General features: G+C 51.7%; 7 protein-coding genes across 7 annotated transcripts; 4 read left to right on the top strand and 3 right to left on the bottom strand.

Annotated features, from left to right (window-relative positions):
- The first annotated feature begins 197 nt into the window (after positions 1–197).
- EDD37DRAFT_583168 (dihydroxyacetone kinase) lies at positions 198–2,400 on the top strand. The gene is made up of 2 exons (XM_062814431.1): positions 198–961; positions 1,019–2,400. Exons 1-2 carry the CDS (start codon positions 507–509, stop codon positions 2,337–2,339), a joined length of 1,776 nt encoding a protein of 591 aa, XP_062665854.1. The 5' UTR covers positions 198–506; the 3' UTR covers positions 2,340–2,400.
- Positions 2,401–2,511: 111 nt separating this feature from the next.
- EDD37DRAFT_181337 (putative small nuclear ribonucleoprotein SmD2) lies at positions 2,512–3,516 on the bottom strand. Its single transcript, XM_062809966.1, has 3 exons — positions 3,414–3,516; positions 3,251–3,283; positions 2,512–2,972 (listed from the first exon to the last, which is right to left on the bottom strand). The coding sequence occupies exons 1-3, from the start codon at positions 3,434–3,436 to the stop codon at positions 2,684–2,686; spliced, it is 345 nt and encodes a 114-aa protein (XP_062665855.1). The 5' UTR covers positions 3,437–3,516; the 3' UTR covers positions 2,512–2,683.
- A 392-nt stretch (positions 3,517–3,908) lies between these two features.
- On the top strand, positions 3,909–7,745 carry EDD37DRAFT_181354 (uncharacterized protein). The gene is made up of 2 exons (XM_062809967.1): positions 3,909–6,149; positions 6,199–7,745. The coding sequence occupies exons 1-2, from the start codon at positions 4,064–4,066 to the stop codon at positions 7,563–7,565; spliced, it is 3,453 nt and encodes a 1,150-aa protein (XP_062665856.1). The 5' UTR covers positions 3,909–4,063; the 3' UTR covers positions 7,566–7,745.
- Positions 7,746–8,785: 1,040 nt separating this feature from the next.
- EDD37DRAFT_596199 (Cullin 4) lies at positions 8,786–11,806 on the top strand. The gene is made up of 2 exons (XM_062814581.1): positions 8,786–11,500; positions 11,557–11,806. The coding sequence occupies exons 1-2, from the start codon at positions 8,865–8,867 to the stop codon at positions 11,615–11,617; spliced, it is 2,697 nt and encodes an 898-aa protein (XP_062665857.1). The 5' UTR covers positions 8,786–8,864; the 3' UTR covers positions 11,618–11,806.
- A 389-nt stretch (positions 11,807–12,195) lies between these two features.
- Positions 12,196–13,090, bottom strand: EDD37DRAFT_659855 (uncharacterized protein; the record flags this gene model as incomplete). Its single annotated transcript, XM_062819063.1, has 4 exons — positions 12,196–12,246; positions 12,300–12,569; positions 12,630–12,905; positions 12,962–13,090. The coding sequence occupies 4 exons, from the start codon at positions 13,088–13,090 to the stop codon at positions 12,196–12,198; spliced, it is 726 nt and encodes a 241-aa protein (XP_062665858.1).
- A 1,051-nt stretch (positions 13,091–14,141) lies between these two features.
- Positions 14,142–15,413, top strand: EDD37DRAFT_654080 (uncharacterized protein; the record flags this gene model as incomplete). The annotated part of the gene is made up of 1 exon (XM_062818649.1): positions 14,142–15,413. One exon carries the CDS (start codon positions 14,142–14,144, stop codon positions 15,411–15,413), a length of 1,272 nt encoding a protein of 423 aa, XP_062665859.1.
- A 482-nt stretch (positions 15,414–15,895) lies between these two features.
- EDD37DRAFT_613231 (uncharacterized protein) lies at positions 15,896–16,888 on the bottom strand (the record flags this gene model as incomplete). The annotated part of the gene is made up of 1 exon (XM_062815434.1): positions 15,896–16,888. The coding sequence occupies one exon, from the start codon at positions 16,886–16,888 to the stop codon at positions 15,896–15,898; it is 993 nt and encodes a 330-aa protein (XP_062665860.1).
- Between the last annotated feature and the right edge of the window lie 1,826 nt (positions 16,889–18,714).

Genomic DNA, 18,714 nt, shown 5'->3' on the forward strand with positions numbered 1-18,714 from the left:
CTGACACCGAGCGGCAGCGGGGGCTTAGATGTAAGTGGTTAATGGCATTTTTCCGGGCACAGAAAGTCTCGTGTTCAGCGTGACAGCGGCCTAGGGACCCTCCGCGCTGCAAGTTTTCCTCAGTGGGGCAACGTATTAGCATACAGGAATCCCTGTCTTCCCCTAGCCCTCCGCGCTGCAAGTTTTCCTCAGTGGGGCAACGTATTAGCATACAGGAATCCCTATCTTCCCCTCGCCCTCGCCGCCGTGCTGCGGGGAGGCACGCGGTAGTTCATGGGTTTCGATCCAAGTATATTTATTTTCCATGCGCCCTCCTCCACTTCTACCTGGAGCTTACTGTTTCTTCTGTGGTGTTCCTTGCATACCTCTGTTCGGAGAACTTGTACATACTATATTATCATCGCGACAACTACGCGTCTGCCCAGCAAACTGCTTCGCACAGTGGGCTTGTATACCTCGATCTCTGTTGACCCTGCTCCCTCTACATACGAGGCACCGCCGCCAAAATGCAGACCAAGCATTTCATAGATGATCCCACGCACCTGGTGCACACGGCGTTGCACAGTTTGACGTTAACGAACCCTTCCGTCGCCTTCGACTTGACCAACAAGATCATCTACCGTCGACCAACGAAGGAGCTGTTGGATGAGCCAAAGGTCTCAATTATATCTGGTGGAGGTTCCGGTCATGAACCTGCTTTCGCTGGTTTCGTGGGAAAGGGGTTCTTGACCGCCGGAGTGGCTGGAACTATCTTCGCGTCCCCAAACACTCTGCAAGTACAGCGGGCGATCATGTCTAGGGTGCCGACCGAGAAGGGTGTCCTTGTGATCACTTTCAATTACACTGGCGATGTCTTGAACTTTGGCCTGGCAGCCGAGAAGGCGAAGGCGGCTGGTGTCGAAACAGAGTTCTTCGCCATCGGAGACGATGTCGGTGTTGGCCGAGAGAAGGGCGGCAAAGTGTAAGCACCCGCTTGGTCAAGGTTTCTTCCAGAAAGTGTCACTGACGAAGTATGCAGTGGCCGTCGGGGTATTGGAGGCTCTATTTTGGTCCTCAAGATTATTTGCGCTCTGGCCGAACAAGGTGGTAGCCTGTCCGAAGTCTACAACCTCGCCAAGAAGGTCGCAGGCAACCTCGTGTCTGTGGGTGCTTCCATGGAGCACGTCCACGTCCCCGGACGCGAGAACCCCAACTCCGACGAGATCATTCCCACGGAAGAGATCGAGGTTGGTATGGGTATCCACAACGAGCCAGGCAGTCACCGCGTGTCTGCTACCCTGCCCGAGCTCATCAAGATCATGCTGGCTCAGATGATCGATCCCGAAGACAAAGATCGTCATTTCGTCCATATCACGAAGCAAGACAAGGTGGTCCTCTTGATCAACAACCTAGGTGGTGTCAGCAACCTGGAGATCGGAGGCGTGGTAGCCGAAGTTCACACGCAACTGAAGGAACAGTGGGGAATTACTCCTGTCCGAGTCATTGCGGGCACGTTTATCACCTCCCTCAACGGTCTGGGTTTCTCAGCATCACTCCTCAAACTCGACGACACTGGCCTCGGACAAGGCAAGTCAATGCTCGAACTCCTCGACGCACCCGCAGAGGCTTTCGGCTGGGCCGCTGCAACCAGAACTGCTACCTGGGAGGCCGATAACAGCGCCACGATGGACCGCGAAGCCGACAGCGCACGAAATCTCAGTGCCAGCCATCTGTCAATTGACCCTCAGCAAGCTCACACAGTGCTAAAAGCCGGCCTGGACAAGATGATCGTCGCAGAGCCCGAGGTGACGAAGTACGACACTATTGTTGGCGACGGAGACTGCGGTATCGGCCTCAAGCGAGGATCCGAAGCCGTCCTCAAAGAGCTGTCATCAGGGGACCTGCCTACCGATGCTGTAGCCTTCGTCAACAAGATCGTTCCGGTCGTGGAACACCACACAGATGGCACAAGCGGTGCGCTATACTCGATATTCCTCAACGCGCTTGTCCACGGTCTCCGCGAACAAGATACAGGATCGTCACAGAAGGTCGATGCGAAGATTTGGGCTGCAGCACTAAAGTCCGCGAGAGCGGCGCTCGGAAAATACACACCTGCTGTAGTGGGGGATCGCACACTGATAGACGCGTTGGACCCCTTCATTGAGACACTGTCCAGCACGGGTGATGTTAAAAAGGCCGCCGAGGCTGCCAAGGAAGGTACGGAGAAGACCAAGACGATGAAGGCGAGCTTGGGTCGCGCTGTATACGTCGGTGCAGAGAGCGAATGGATGGGTAAAGTCCCAGATCCAGGTGCGGTGGGCTTGCAGGAACTCTTGTTAGGTATTGCCGGTGCTTCGTAGGGACTGAATCAGTATGAGGTGATGCAATCAAAACTTCTGGAAAATTAGACAGCAACATTGCGCAGTTTCAAAAAAAATCCATTTCTCGGTTAACCTTGGGTATCAATTGTTTTTGTTTTGCCATCCCATGCCATTCTGGCCATGACGCCACCTGATAGCAATCGCTTTTGGAATTTCCTGACTCGGCTGATGCATGGTTCCGGAATACACTCGCTCACACCTTCGGAAGCCTTGACGTGACTTTTCCGAGGACGCTGTAATGCTAAGTGGCAAGGCAGCTGGTTATTGATGGCGCGAATGCGCAATGAAAAGTCTGTTTTCCTTCAATTTGACCACCGATGCGCTCAACTCAACAAGACCAAGATGACACTATCACCTCGTAGAAACATCTTACTGATGAATCTGTCCTTGTTGACGCCCTTGCCACCAGCTTTTCCCTTTTCCGTCCACATTTCCTTTACATTTTCGAGAACCATATTGCAATGACGATCGAAGGCTTTGACGCGTGCGAGCAGTTTTCGGTTGTTTCGACATGAGATCAAGACTTGGGTGTGTGTTCGGGTTGCGGTCATCAGAATAGATAGAGGGCCAGTAGATAGTTCGTGCGCTTCGAGGAGGGAGACTTCATATTCCCTGTAGTAGAGGTTAGCATGGCGGTGGTCAATAAAACTTTGCGTCGTGCGACAACGCGCCGTCAACATCACATCATGCTGCCACAATGACGTGCGCGTGCATGTGTGCTATATGCGACAATGGTCTTGGAGGGGTGACAAGAGTGTTGAATGAGACGATGGAATTGAAGTAGATGCGAGGGCGGAGCGGAATCCACCTGCAGAGGGGATGGGCGGAAGAATTGTGGTGATGGCGGACGTATGGGAAGGCTGGAACACTAGGAAAGAGGACCCACGTACGTCAATTCATTCCTGGGTTTATTGAGAAGATCCCTATCACAAGGAAAACATAGTCAGCAGGCTGTATCGCAAACAGGCAGGACCTCAAAGACTCTGCGGAGATAAGGCTTGACGAGGATCTTTGAGTCATGTTTAGCGCCGGAAAAAAAGAGGAAGGACATACTGGATCTTGCCGGCGTCTGCCATCTTGAGTCAAAAGAATACTTAAAGGGACCGAGTTCCCAGACAAGAGCGCAGAAAGAGATTGAAGAATGTTCACTTTTGCGGTCTGTTGCCTTTGGAGATTCTCGAAATCCGCGCCAAGAATCATACCCGGCTAAGTTTCCCTAGCCGTCACCAGAAGTGGCTTAAGCGTTGCATCATAACGTCTAAGAACCCAAAGCAAAGGAATTCCCCACCGAGTGGCCCCGAAGGTCGCGCGCCAAAGAGACACGCCCGCCGTGCCCGCATTGGGCTACACGCGTTTCCAAGAGGCATATGCTTGCTTGCTTGTCTGCTTTGACCTTCGTCCTGCCTCTCTCGCTCAGCTTCCTCTTACTTTCTTGTACATATCCCCTTGTCTTCCTCACCTGCATCTTTCAACAGCATTGTAGCGGAATTTGTCAAAAGCAGCAAACGTCCAACCACCCACATACAAACTACTCCATCTAATTCATCCCTCATCGAGCCATCTACTTACCTGGCACGACTCGACGCTAAGACGAACCTCTGTACCTTTCAAAACGATCTTCACGCGATGAAAAGATCCTTACAACCTCTCTAAACCCTCGCTGCCAGACTCTCTACAGTCTGAGCCCATCGCATCCTGCCGAAATGGCGACCTCACCTGGAGACGGCGTGTCTGTTCGATCTGTCAAGCTGAAAGTGCTATACACTTTTGACGCGGACCAAAAAGACATCCACCTTGCAAGATGGCCTCAATCTCTCGACGTGCAAACCGCGTTCGTGGACGAGACCAACCAGATCGGCGTTGTCGACCTGCGAACCTGTTTAGAAGCGGTCACTACCGCAAGCCCCGAGCTCACAACAAACCTCGATACCAATGATTACACAATTTACGCCTATGATTACTCGGAACCTGATACACCATTAGCGGGGCAAGGGATGCTGTCTAAAACCCTCGCAAATCAAGGCCAAAACGCAGGCAGTGACAGCGAAGCCATGGTGACGGGCAGAATCACAAAAAGTGTCATGGGATTGTTCTCACGGAATGCGCAGGAAACATTTGAAGTCAAATTGCGTCTGACTCCTGTCAATACCTTCACGCAAGGAAGATACCGCTCAGGAAGCATGAGCTCACAGGATGGTGCGCGTCCACAATGGGGGGACAATGGTTCTATGTCACAGCCATTCGCTCGATCAGGATCTCCAGTTGCTACCGCCGGTCTTGAAGCTATGCAGCGAATGCTCAGTGGCGAGACTACACAGATGCCTGGGCCAAGCAGCAGACCAGGCACACCCAGTAATTCGAACCAATACATCGCTCAATCTAGGGAAGTGGACGTCCAATCAAGGCCTAGTTCACGTGCGGGCATGCATCACAATCATGCAAGACGTGATTCAATGAATTCAGGATATTACAGTGGCGACGAGAACATGGAGGAGGGTCCGGCCAGGAAGAGAGCAAAGACGACCAAAGTCGACTGGCCAACCAAATCCAACTTCAATATCGAACGTCAACCTGAGTCATTGCGAGTGGCAGCAAGCATTGCCTCCAGTGTACGACTTCAACGTCCCATCGCGATCAACCCAGCCGCCGCCGCAGTGCTAGGGAACCCCACTGAAGAAGTTGTAAGACCACCTACGCCCATTCCTGCCACAAAAACAGGCAAGCCACGAGGTAGACCGAGGCGACAACCAAAGAAAGGTACCAGCAACCTAGGTTATGGGGCTCAGGTTCACGAATCTTCTCCAGCCATGGGTTTGATGCCTCAGCCTGAACTTCTCGATGTCCCTATCACATCACCCGAAGAGACACGAGCCCGGAGTGTTTCGAGCACGCCTGCAAATTTTCCTTCTTCACCACCTGTCATGCCTGAACATCAACATACAGCGATTACGAGCCCGGCGCTGCCGCCCATGTTGGACCCTAGTCATGATTCTGGCTTCATGAGCGGCAATCTCGATGACCTCTTCGGAGACGACGAGCTTTGCAACATACAATTCGACGACTTCCTCCTGGACAAAGCTGAGGAGCAGGATGTTTTTGCGGCCCAAACAGACCAACCAACGGCTCAAATCGACCGGTTTCCAACTGTTTTCGATGAAGGCAACGACGAGGCTCAAACGTCTATTCCTTCTCAACAACCAATGGTACCTCCACCAATACCTAAGTCGTCCCGTCCTATCGCACGAGCGCAGTCGTATAACCCTGCTCCTCGAGTTAGCATGTCCTCCCCACGACTGGCCCCGGCACCCATTCCACGAGCCCGTCAGATAATGGAAGAGCAACGTGATCAGCAGCGATTGAAGGCGATAGCTCCCGCACCCGCTCCGAAAAGCGATCCGGCTCCACGACTTCTCCATCGAGCGCAAACCTGGGCGCCTGACAGCGATGCTCTAATGTCTGACGCACTCGCAGCGGAAGAGGCTAGAGCGTCTAAGAAGAAGGTTGGCAAGGAGCAGACCAAAGCAAGATTGGAAGCTGCGATCGCAAAGGGAGAGATGCCGCCATTCTGTGACAATTGCGGATCAATAGAGACACCCGCATGGCGTCGAGCCTATGTCAAAGTTTTCCACTGTTCCTGGGATGAAGTCGAAACATCTCTAGGTCAGGGAGAATGCTGTTACAAGGAGATTCTCAGTCACAACTCTGATGGCACAGTGAAAACTTTCAGAGGTTATAAGGTTGAGAAAAAGGCAGGAGATGATGACTGGACTTCAATAACACTATGCAACCGTGAGTAATGTCGCAAGTTGCGTGTTTGACCGAACTGACCTCTTCTTAGCCTGCGGTTTATGGTTCCACAAGCAGAGATGTCCTCGACCTCGCGAGAAATGGCAGAAGAAGGACCCCAAGGACAAGGGCAAGCGGAAGAAGAACGGCAACCCAGCGAAAGAAGAGAAAAAGGCGAACGGCAATACGCAATTCAAGAGCGACAATCCAACACCTGCTAGTGACGACTCTTCGCCGTCCGATAGTGCTACTGAAGCACCTGATGCAGGCGAAAACGACATTGAAATGGTAAACAACGATTCTACGACTGACGACAATGAGCCACAGTTACCTCCGATGCCATACACATTCAGAGCAAGTAGTGCTGATCCTGGCCCGAGAGGTTTGCAAGCCCGGATTCACCAGCGACCTCCCATGAGGCAGGTTCAATCAAGTCCAGGAGTTCCCAAAGGCTCAGAAGGTGCTCCGGTCGAGATTGATTTGACTCCAAAGCCTGTTCGGCGCCAGCTGTTTCCTTCTCCCGACAAGCCGCAGGTCCGATCCGACCCAGGTCCACCCACAACTGCTTCCAAACACATAACACATCTGCCAGCGTTTGTGCGACGAAGTCCAAGATTGAACAAGACAAGAGATGTGTTCTCTACGCAGGTTGGGGCTGTTGCAATTACCGCAGATGGAAAGGAGAACCTTGCGCCCGAGTCAGTCGTCATTGACGATGGTCTTGCGGATCTGTTTGATGAAGGACCTAACGATGTCGAACTACCTCCCATGACGCCAACTCCTAAACGACGGTCCGAGCGACTATTGCTCAAGACACCTTCAAAGACGCCTCAGCGTCATTTTGGCGTAGATTTATCACCCAACGTTGATCTACAACCTAATCTCCGTACCCCGAGAACCAGAAATGGACAACATCCTGCACTCGCAGCTTTGTTGGGCACCGTCCACAAAGATGTGGTCGACATGACCCCATTCACTCGCTCAATTCACGATGCTTTGACCAGTGATGCGCCTTTCCAGATGAACATAATGGATGGAGAAAAGATGGCCAGACATGGTTCATCGAAGAAATCCACACCGCAGAAGGCCATTACTTTCGACTTTCCGGATTTGCCATCACTGAAAGGCTCTTCTCCGTTGTCGCATGATCACCTAGTCAACTTCAACTTCTCTGAGTTGACCACAGATCACCTCAACAGCGATTTTGCCGACCCATTTGCCACAAACACCACAATGCCCAGTTCTCCACCTACGGACTTTTTCAACTTCATTGATACCAGCGCCACGAGCATGAGCGATATGTGGGATGAGATGATTGACGTGGATGGAGGACATTCATATCCTGAGCCAGAGGCATCTCAATTGACGACGACTGCACCGACTTTACGAAGGAGCCCAAGGCGGCAGCGAGTCAAGTAAAGGTGTTGGGGCAGCGAATGGTGCAAGGATTACCGACGGGCTGATGCCATTTGGGCTTGAGATTTTTAACGTCAGAGTACGAAATAGCGCTTTCGAGTGAAGCGTTCTGTACAGTATCTGAAATCCATGACACGAGACGAAAGGATGGTTCACTGCGTTTCGAGCTCTCCAAGGCATAGCCCGCATGAAGCTCTTCGATAGTAACAGTACATTAGGCTGGAGAGTTCGTGCATCAATAATATGAACTCCCCAGGTATGCTTTGATCGCTGATGCGAGGCCTTCGTCATCGTGTTCACACGATGCCGCCACCGCGAGTCCGCAGTTCTATGCAGAGTTTCACAGACTCAATCCGGTGAGCCATGTCCGAAACATTAAAAAGCAAGTCTGCTCGCTACTGCTGCAGCAGCTATCCGCACCGCCAGATCGTTTGTGCCGCACTGTCCTCAGTAGTCTCGTTGAGGGCGCGGTCACTCAAGTTCCTTGTCTTAAAGCCTTATGAAGACAGGAAATTCTCATCTTCATCACTTCTGCTCTTCACGCATTCAATAACCGCCATCCATACCACCCTCACCGTCTCCGTAAAAGATATTCTTGTACCGGTGAGTTACATCCACCACGGCTTCGAAGAGTTTGAGGTCAGGAAGCTGTCCTTGCTCGTTTCTTGGCCATTCGGTATTGTGTAGAACTCGCAGTCCAAGGCCCTGCCCACCATCCAGGTTGACGACTTTACCGACTATCTCGTACGTCGATCCGACTTGCAGGTGTGAATCTCTATCTCACAGTCAGTCACCACATCGAACACAAACATTGGAGTCGCACTTGCCTTCCAAGAAGTATTGTTACAGCATCTGAGCCGCAGGTAAGTGTTGCTTGCTCTCCATTTACATTGGTGAGTTGCCCCAGCATGCGCACTGTGTTCAGAGGATTGCCAGGAGCAAAGGCATGGAGGTGTGCAGGGAGGATTCGGGGTGTGGACATTGGGTTCATCTTGACTTGTTTCTATTCTTTTGCCTGATTTCTGTCTTCAGTCCGCGATGTTGAAAGTGCTCAAGAACTGACTGAACGCAGTTGTATTTGTGTTGCCGCCGCACCTCAAAGTTTCGGCAACGCGTCCGGACGCGTTAAGTGGCAGTTGGGTGAAGCATTGCGCTGTGCAGCGTACAAGCGTCACACGAGTATCTCCGCCAATCGCCGACCCCACTGGAAGTGGCTGGTGGTACTCCGGCTGCGGTCGACATCGTCAGTATTCTGACATCCCACCTACCATTACATTGATTGACTTATTCGAACGACTTTAGATGACTGCATCACGGAAAGGAAAAGCGCCGGATCGTAAAACCACATCCAAGTCTGCCACGAAAAGAAAGCTACCTGACAAGGACGATCCAACTGCCGAACCCTCCAAGAAGCCACGAGTCTCCATTGCCGATCTGCTGTCTTCTCAACAAAGTACTGAATCGAATGACAGTTCGCGGATGGGGGAGGGCTACGGAGACCTTGATAGAAGAGCAGGAAAGATGGCAACCCAAACCTCTCCTCCGGCAAAGCCGCTCTCCAAACAGGACATGTACTCCTTCCCATCCAAGAACGCCACGAGCAATGTAGTCGACCTAACGAGCTCCCAATCGTCCCCAGGGTCCCAAAAGAGAAAAGCATCCTTTGCAGGCGTGAGGACGCCATTCAATCCTCATCAGGGACCCAAGAAGTTGGTTGTCAAGAACCTGCGGACAGTCCCTCGAATAGATCCCCAGCAATACTTCGAACAGATATGGTCACAAGAGGACAAGGGTCTTGATGCGGTCTTCACAAATCAAAAGCTCTCATATTCGCTCGAAGAACTATATAAAGGTGCAGAGAACGTCTGTCGACAGGGTAAGGCGGCCGAGTTGTATGCTAGGTTAAGCAGGAAGCTCGAAGTCCACCTTACGGACACCGTTAGGGACAGTATTCGACGTGATGAAGGATCGTCTTCAGACATCGACGTTTTGCGGAGTTTCGTCAGCGCTTGGACGACATGGCAGAAGCAACTGCTGACTATACGGCAAATATTCTACTACCTAGACCAAACCTACCTGCTCCGATCGGCCGACAACCCAACCATAACGGAGACGGGCGTGGTCAAATTCAGATCCTGCGTGTTCTATGATGATTTGATAAAGCCAAAGGTCTTGAACGGCGTTGTGGCGCTGATTGACTCGGACCGAAAGGGTGTTCTCAATGAGAAAGATGCAAGTCTATTGCGTCAAGCCATCGATTCATTCCACGACCTGAGTGTCTATACAAGCGATTTCGAGCCGGCAATGACATCGAAAACCGAGCAATACTTCCGGCACTGGCGTGACACAGAAGCAACCAAAGACAATCTCGCCACCTACGTCAACAACTGCACTGATCTATTAGCACGGGAGATGGGTCGTTGTGATTTCCTCACCCTAGACCGGAGTACAAGAGCCCAAATTTCGAACTTGTTCGATACAATTCTGGTTGAAGAAGAGACAGACGTTCTTTCGAATGAGGACAGTATATTGGACCTCTTCGAGGACGACAAGTATGAGGAGACGGAAAGGCTTTACAGCATTCTCCAACGCAGATCACACGGCGAAAAGGTTGCGCCGAGTTTCAGCAAATACGTCGAGACAGAGGGATCCATGATTGTCTTTGACGAGAAACGGGAGTCGGAAATGGTTATCAGACTTCTCGAGTTCAAACGGAGGCTGGACCGATACCTCAAGTACTCATTCCATGGCGATGATAGACTAGGCAATGCTCTGCACAAAGCATTCGAACTGTTCATCAACAAGACCAAGAAAACCCAATCCAATTGGGACACAGACAACAACAAACCTGGTGAAATGATCGCCAAGCACGTCGATCTTTTGTTGAAGGGAGGCGTGAAGGCTGTGCCTCGACTCCAAGTAAAGAAGGCGGATGCTGCCAAACCCGAGGAAGAGCACGACTTCGACGAAGGTGCAGCAGATGAGGACGCTGAAATCAACCAACACTTGTCGAATGCCCTTGACCTCTTCCGTTTCGTCCACGGTAAAGCAGTTTTCGAAGCATTCTACAAGAAAGACCTGGCACGACGATTGTTGATGGGTCGAAGTGCATCCTTCGATGCCGAGCGAAACATGCTCACCCGTCTGAAGAATGAATGTGGCGCCGCTTTCACGCACAACCTCGAGTCCATGTTCAAGGACATGGATCTCGCTCGCGAGGAAATGATGTCGTACAACCAACTTCTCAACGACCGAGGCACGAAACCTGTGCCAGATCTCTCCGTCAATGTTCTCTCAGCGGCTGCCTGGCCCACATATCCCGATGTCGCAGTTAACATTCCGACTTCCATAGCCAAAGTCATGTCCGACTTCGAAACGCACTACAAGGCGAAGCACAGCGGCCGCAAATTGACGTGGAAACACCCCCTAGCACATTGTCAGCTCCGCGCCAAGTTCCCGAAGGGGAACAAGGAACTCGTGGTCTCAGGCTTCCAAGCCATTGTCCTGCTGCTTTTCAACGATATCCCCGCTGACAAGCATTTGTCTTATACCGAGATCAGGGCTTCGTCAGGCTTAGTAGATGCCGAACTCAAGCGCACATTGCAGAGTCTTGCGTGTGCCAAGTACCAAGTCCTCAGGAAACATCCTAAGGGCCGCGACATCAACGAGACTGACACATTCACTTTCAACGCAGGCTTCACGGACGCCAAGCTGCGCGTCAAAATCAACCAGATCCAGCTGAAGGAGACGAAGGAGGAAAACAAAGAAACTCACCAGCGTGTCGCGGCGGATCGGCACTATGAAACGCAAGCGGCCATTGTGCGCATCATGAAGAGTCGCAAGAAGATTGGGCACAACGATTTGATTGTCGAGGTCATCAAGGCGACCATGTCGCGTGGCGTCTTGGACCAGGCGGATATCAAGAGGAATATTGAGAAGTGAGTCATGGCCCCCATTACACTGAAAGGATGATGTGCTGACTACATATGAACAGGTTGATCGAGAAGGACTACATGGAGCGCGACGAGGGCAATTCGTACTCTTATGTTGCGTGAGGTCGTATGCGAGATGCACGAAATGGTACTATGCTAGTAGAACTCACGAAAGGATTTGTCCTGCACAATTTCAGGGTATGATCTGCTTGCTTGCACCTTTGCTTAGTTGGAAACTGTGCATGCGAATTCGATGTGCAATGGCCAATGGATGTCTATAATGAACACAGAACTTCAAGACTGAACGTAGTGATTATGTCCAACGAATTCATGTGAGCACGGTCGTTTCGTCCTTTCGAGTCTTGTAAACATGTGATATACGATGTACCTCAATGGGGCTCAAGGGTAGGTTTTAGACCGGCTTGCACCGTCCAACGCACTCGGCAAGCAAATATACATTGACCCCCCCTATAAAGACTACCGAACGACATCAGAAATAATTGGTCGTTGTAGCCCGATGTGTAATGGGAAGGGTGTGTCGGAAAGCCGACAGCCAACAGAGAGCCAGTGATGGACGTCCAGATTGCCGGCTTGCGAATCGGTATTGCTTCATACCTTCCCTCCCTACGGATACGCAGAAATCACTCTCCTGATCGATGCAATTGATGGTGACGTCAAAGTGTGGTCTGGGTTTTGGCAGTTTAATATCTGTCGTCCGGTCGCTCAGAGGTGCTTCGGCCGTCGCCGTAGTGCTACCAACAATGTCAATTCGATATCCGTACAATTGTAGAGAGGACGATCTTACCTTCTTCCTCAGTGCGGCAATCCTCTTCTTCTTGGTGTGAGTGTTGATATAAGTGCCAATGCAAAACCCAACGATGTTGAAGAATGGAACCCAGGTGTGCTCTGGGAGGAACTTCTGGGCAAAAGCCAGCGCCAACGGCGATGTGATCCAGCTGACTTTCATAACAGGCATGAAGCCGGCACGGACAGTCGCACGGACTTGGTGCCATGTGCGCGCACCAGCAATGACGGCCATTGATGCTAGATAGACGGTGTTCTGAATCGGCGCAATCTGGTGGAAAGCAGTGAGTCAGTTGCCTCATCCTCCGGAAAATCAATGGAGAAAACGTACAATCAAGTTGCTGGCCAAGATCTGAAGGATCTTCGCCCTCAAGCTGGTTCGGCCTGAGAAGACCCTTTGCAACAAACCGATGAGAACGTGACCCATGGGAGCGCTGATGAGGGCGCCGTATGCCGCCATCTTGGGGATTCTTGAGCTGAAGTAATGGCCGTTTTTGCTGCGATCATGTGCAAGCCATGAAGCTAGTAACTCTTGTAGCGCAGATAACGTTCCGGAGGTGAGCATCTTTGTTCGCAGTGGGTTGGCTTGGAGTTGCTTCAGGTACGCCTGTATCATTCGTATAAGTGTCTGGGGCGACATGGATTGCAAGGGTATGTTCTTACAGCAAGATATCCACTTGGTTGAGGTCCGCCAGTCAACCGCTCACCGATCTTGTGCCCGATGGTCTCATTTTGTCCAACGCGCGCGACTGGCGTCGTCTGGATCTGCTCTTTCTCAAATCGGACCGACATGTTTTCGGATGCGCGATAAAGTAGCGCGTGTAAGAGGTGAAATCGATGGAAGTCGAGTTCCTGATGCAACGAAGAATATGTTAGCGCAGGTGATGGACAAGAGCAGGGATGTAAGAGAGGTATTTGATGGCGCCAGGCATGGTCATGGCGCTGACGGGGCTGTCGCCGAAAAGCAAGTGCCTCGGCCGAGGTCTCTCAAGTTGTGGGGGACTTGACACGTACCGATTAGGTGATCTGACACGAAGATGTCGGAGGAAGATAGAGTATGCTGCAAAGTCTATGCAGGAGAAGTTGCTCCGGGGGAGAATCGATCGCGAGTGCAGATGGCGTTGATGTTAACGCGAAGATGAATCAGGTAGAGGCGCGATCATTGTGAGCAGCGAAGGTAGAAAGCAAGAGGCGGGAAATGGAGACGGCGATGGGAGTCGTACCCGGGAAACTTAAATGAGGGTGAGATGAGTTGGCCAGGCGTCGAACGGCAAGTCAAATCGCAGGCATAAAGCCTTCTCCGCGATTTAGCCACTCATCGTCATCCACTCTGCCAAGATATAAACACGGTATCGTCGTCGATATTGATGTAAGAACTTGACCTTCTCTGCAGACATATGCCTAGCACATAAATCCCCTGTTGACTGATGGTTTCCAACATCCTGTCAGATAGGCGCAATGGTCTCTGCGGGATGATTCAAGACTATGGAAGCCCGAGTCAGTCCGCTCTTACCTGGGACATGGCAGGCACGCGACATGTTGGTCATGTCTGGCAGACTAGAGCCTGGAAACGGGTAGTATAGTAGAGGAGACGAAATGAGGAGCAGCGGCAAGACTGTAAGACCGGAAAAGCATTCAGATGGCCTAGCAACAGAAGGTGCGGTAAAGAAGAACAAAAAGAGAATATGGCTGCGAGGACCTGCACTTCCCATTCAGTTGACAACTTTGCATGGCTCCTTCTGTCAATGCCCTTCTCCTCTACATCCTGTTGAACCTCTCTCATTGCGTCTGGCCTACCATCACTCTTCTGCTCGACATCAATGACCATAGGTCCCCTTTCAACATGCCTTTACTAAGGGTTAATAACCCTGCCCGCCGCACGGCGTGTACTCATATGACCATGACCCGTCTATTTGACCCCATTGGCTCTTTCAAGTGCTCCATTTGCTCCAAACACCCCAGCATTGGCTGGCTGTATCGTTGCACGCAAGACTCGGACAGCTTTCTGCCAGAAACTGATTTCACAGGCCAACCATCAAATACCAAGAAGAGGAATTGCAACGATGTGGCTGCACACTCTCTCAGTGCCTCAATCATCGAAGCAATCGGACAAGGACAATACACGGATGAACAGATCAGATCCTTGATGGATCAGAAAGAGAAGGTCAGGCATCTCATCCTTGCCCAGGAGAGCAGACCTCCCACAGCGTCCACATCGTCGACCGCAACTGCATCATCCTTCGAAGGAAGCCTTTCGACCCTCCCTCAGAGTACAACATTCTCAACGACATCCTCGACCTCTCTCGACGAAGAAATCAAAGCGGCCTATGACTGGAAAGAGTTGCAAAAAGTCTGGATGTCAGAGCCTTCCATCCCTCCTCCAGAGTGTGAAACTAAGCGAATACTTCCTGTCATACCGACTCTGGATTCCAGATTGCTCAGTCCGCAGCCGTGCGAATTCATGGTTTGCCCTACTTGTAGACCGACTTACCGCGAGCGTGCCTACCAACCGCTTGAGGCCATACTCAACAGTCCTGTTCAGTTTCCGCCCCCTTGGGAGCTTGAGAACCGCCGAGTCTCTGATGCACGGGTCCTGGCAGAGATTACCCTACCCGAGCATTCGGGAACGGATTTTTCCATGGGAGACACAAGACGTCAATCACTTCTGAGCCCACCGAATATCGTTGTCCACGAGGCAGAAAACATGGAAGCTCCTCAGCATTCAGGTGATGTACACTCTGTTCGCAAGCGCAGTGGCTTTCGGCAGACAGTCAGGAAAGCTCTTGCAAGAGCCCGGACTGAAAACACCTTTCCACAAATGTTCAACGACCTCCCTGATCACGACAACAATCCGGACAGCTCACGACAATCAAGATCCCTCATCTCCAGGCGCAGAAGGTCGCGTGCCACGTTGTCATTCGTCCAAACACACGGCCGCGTGGTTGATACCAGCTCACTTCAAGATTCAGTCACGCTAATGGTTGCCACCAATACTCCATTACCGCATACACCGACCGTGAGCACCAGCCATGCGGCAGGAGCGCAAAATCAGGATTTACAACAGCATCTTGGTACGATTGACACCGGGATTGCGGACGTTATCGCACAGGCATAGACTAAGCTCGCGCTGATGATGCGGCAGAAGAGATCCACTGGCATTAGAAACGTAGTATGCATCAGGGACAAGAACTGTGACGTGTTGAGCTCACGATATGGGCTGGAATGGACTATGATCGGAAGCGTGGGATGCTGAGCTGGGAGAATGCTTCAAAAAGATGGAGATATTTCCGAAATGCATGTGCGCAGAGGAGCAGAGGGCCCTCAAAGGTTGTGAACTTGTATGATATGTGCTCGTAACGGAATGGATCGAGTAGACCAATGATCATCAGCCTGGGCTTGTTCACATCACAGCTGGAACCGAGCAAGATATTGAAGAACTGTTTTAATCTGCCAGCCCGCTGACAAGATATTGTCTTTCAAATCCTACACTAAATGCATTCATTTTTTGGATCATCAATTCATAAAAATGGTCCAGCCATTCGGATTCATGTCATTTCCCTGTTCTGTCATTGACCTGGACATCTTCCTCCCATCATTTTACTCTCGATATGCTGGTGGTGGATCCCTCATCTCATCATCATCGTAATACCGCGTGGTGGACGAGCCCGAGTGCCCTCTCCGCCTTCTGTGACTACGTTGGGGCTCATACGACGATCCTTTCTCGTCACCATGGGGCCTGTAGCGGCCTGGTGTCTCGGAGTCCAGCTCCGCAAACCCCTGTGGTAGAGCCGGGGTTGACATCGTGTATTGAGGTGCACCAGGCCGGCCGTAGTGGTCCGTCACATTGATCTGCGGGTGCGTGCCTGCGCTGTCGTACGCGTGGTTCTGGCCTGGTGAGGCGTAAGGGTTTGCCTCCGGCATTGAATTCTCGCGCCGCAGTTCCGGACCTGCATCTCGATCCCGTTTGCCCTGGTTCTGTGCCTGCACCATCTCCGGAGGTAACATGTTGTTCTGCCACTTGCCTGTCTTCGTGTCGTAGTGCATGTTTGGTGGAGGGAGCATTACTGTCGTCGCCGGACGCTGGAGGGGCGGAGGTACGAAGTTCGCGCCATGCGGGTTCGGAGGCGGTGGTCCTGTTTGGTGTTGATTGGGTTGTGGCCATTGCTGCTGTGCAGGGCGTGGCTGTTGGTTCTGCTGCATCGGCCACGTGCTGTGGCTTTGTGGCGGTCCTTGTGCTGGAGGGTGCTGTTGTTGCTGTTGCCAGACCATGGGCGGCGGTCCTGGCGGCATTACCGGCGGTCTGTTCTGGATTGGGGGCGCACTGTAAGGTCGTGGCGGGCCTTGGTTCTGGGGTGGTGCGAGGGAGTTCTGGTGAGGTGGGCGACTGTGTCGTCCAGGAGGTGAGTCATCGTAGCGGTGACTGTGATGGTGGCCATGACTGTGACCATGGCCGTGGTTGTGATCGTCTCGGTGTTTGCTGTGGTGCCGCCGTCTTCGCCGTTCACGGTCTTCGTCTTCCTTGTTGTCCTTTGAGACCTCTTTCAGAAGATATCCCGCTGCAACGAGTTCGAGGCCGCCGAGGATGACCATGTCGGATCGTCCGTCAGGACTTTAGGATTGCGCCACTGTTCGTTGATGGTGGTAGGCGAGCGCCGTTGGGTTCAATGAGGCGCGAAGTATTAGGGTGTATGGGAGGATGGATGGTGCTAGGAAGAACGAAAGCAATGAAGTGAGAATGCAGCGTAGACACTCCTCAGCTTGCCTTCTCGAGGCGTGAATACGAGCAGAAGAATGGTCTGGATCTGCTCGCCTCAGCTGCGGCTGTCACTGGATGATCTTACATGGAGATGCTATATTTAACGCGATCACGTGGAAGGCTGATGAGATCATACGCGGAGACGCCGACAAAAGGTCCTTTTCAAATTTTGCCGTTCGACATCGCCATGCTGATCTGGAAGAACACACATCCGAGAACACGTGGTATGGCAGGGCTTTTCGACTACGGTTTACTCTAGTCTCTATGAACTCTGGACTCACGATATCTGACCCGATCCTAGCGTCTGCTCCAGTGCGGCTTCGAAAATCTTCAATTCCCATTCCAGCTCCTCCAGCGCGATGACAACCCGTGGAGCCATACGGAATACAGCAATTGAAGTAACAATTTGCTGGATTCATTGCCGATGGGCAAGTTCTATAGCTTTTGCTGATATGCGCTTCTCGACTTCGATGTTCGCGGTTGCGCCCTGCCTCTTTTCCGACGATCTCCAGTCCTGCCATCATATACTTGCCACGAACATGCCCGATGCATGCATATCGCTCCATGAGACGGTGAGGCCTTCATGAAGCCTCGTATTTATGGCACCAGCATACCTGACTAACGCTGCGTCATCCTGTATGACTGTTCGAAAGACTTTGCAGTCGACTTGCTGCTGGTAAGGGTTCGTTGGCGTGTATGGTACAGAACATGCAAGCTCGCTCACTAGCAGATGAGAGATCTCGTGGCTCGTTATTGTAGCAGACAGACGAACCTTCTTTTTTAATGTCTTGCGGAAGAGCAGGCCGTAGCGCGAGGATGGATGAAGACCTTTCAGAAGAGAAGGACAGGCAATGGTAATGATGTATGCCAGGTCATCGAGGGTATCTGAAGAGAGAGAGCGGCCCACCGTCTTGCTACTTACATTTAAATCGATCCTCAGCATGAGCCGTGGATATAGGGAGGCAAGGGCCTGGAAGCCAATAATCTTACCGAGACGATTGCTTGCGAAACCACACACACCTGCAGCCTGGCCACAGCAATATCTCCAGGATCGAATGCTGGCCTTGTGATGCCAGCGAGAACCCTGGATATGGTCAGTCTGACCCGACATCCTCTTAACTTGGCATGCTCCTATAAATCGAGCCTTGTCTTACTCAAACGTCCTGTATGGGACCGTTGACCTCTCCCCGGCTGAACATTGTTCAACGTTTTGTCCGAGAGTCAACCTTGACACCTAGACATCTTGACAGGCTGTGCCTTCAGCAGCTGGGTCTGCGTTGTCCAAATGCGAAACCTTCCTGCCATATTGACATGTACCCTCGTACCCATTGGATGTCAAATCAATCCAGCGGTAACGGTTAGCGTGCTTTAAGGAACACTTCGGAAGGTGATCAAAGATCAAAGTTTTCTCGAAAATTCTCTTTCTTCCTTTCTTTCCTTTCTGGACGAAACGCTAGAGTCTACATGCTTACTGCGAATGGCTAGAGCCAATCAGAACGAGAAAGCGGTGTTCATGGTTGACGCAGCATCTCACGTAGGTCGTACTGTTATACTCGTACACCACATCTCCATCCTGTAATTGCGCATTGCCATTTTCCAAATTTCATGTCCCACAGTCAAACTCTCAGAAGAGGGTATCAAAGATCCTCACGATCCTCTT

The sequence above is a fragment of the Exophiala viscosa genome (genome assembly GCF_022695815.1).
Source record: "Exophiala viscosa unplaced genomic scaffold EDD37scaffold_14, whole genome shotgun sequence".
Classification (NCBI taxonomy): Eukaryota; Fungi; Ascomycota; class Eurotiomycetes; order Chaetothyriales; family Herpotrichiellaceae; genus Exophiala; species Exophiala viscosa.

Excerpts from the sequence above, each read along its gene's own strand:
- EDD37DRAFT_583168 (XM_062814431.1), top strand. The coding sequence starts at position 507 with ATGCAGACCAAGCATTTCATAGATGATCCCACGCACCTGGTGCACACG. Across the intron at positions 962-1,018 it reads CGAGAGAAGGGCGGCAAAGT|TGGCCGTCGGGGTATTGGAG; the intron begins GTAAGCACCCGC and ends CGAAGTATGCAG.
- EDD37DRAFT_181337 (XM_062809966.1), bottom strand. The coding sequence starts at position 3,436 with ATGGCAGACGCCGGCAAGATCCA. Across the intron at positions 3,284-3,413 it reads GCAGACGCCGGCAAGATCCA|GGATCTTCTCAATAAACCCA; the intron begins GTATGTCCTTCC and ends TCCTTGTGATAG. Across the intron at positions 2,973-3,250 it reads AAACCCAGGAATGAATTGAC|GGAATATGAAGTCTCCCTCC; the intron begins GTACGTGGGTCC and ends CCTCTACTACAG.
- EDD37DRAFT_181354 (XM_062809967.1), top strand. The coding sequence starts at position 4,064 with ATGGCGACCTCACCTGGAGACGGCGTGTCTGTTCGATCTGTCAAGCTG. Across the intron at positions 6,150-6,198 it reads TTCAATAACACTATGCAACC|CCTGCGGTTTATGGTTCCAC; the intron begins GTGAGTAATGTC and ends ACCTCTTCTTAG.
- EDD37DRAFT_596199 (XM_062814581.1), top strand. The coding sequence starts at position 8,865 with ATGACTGCATCACGGAAAGGAAAAGCGCCGGATCGTAAAACCACATCC. Across the intron at positions 11,501-11,556 it reads ATCAAGAGGAATATTGAGAA|GTTGATCGAGAAGGACTACA; the intron begins GTGAGTCATGGC and ends ACATATGAACAG.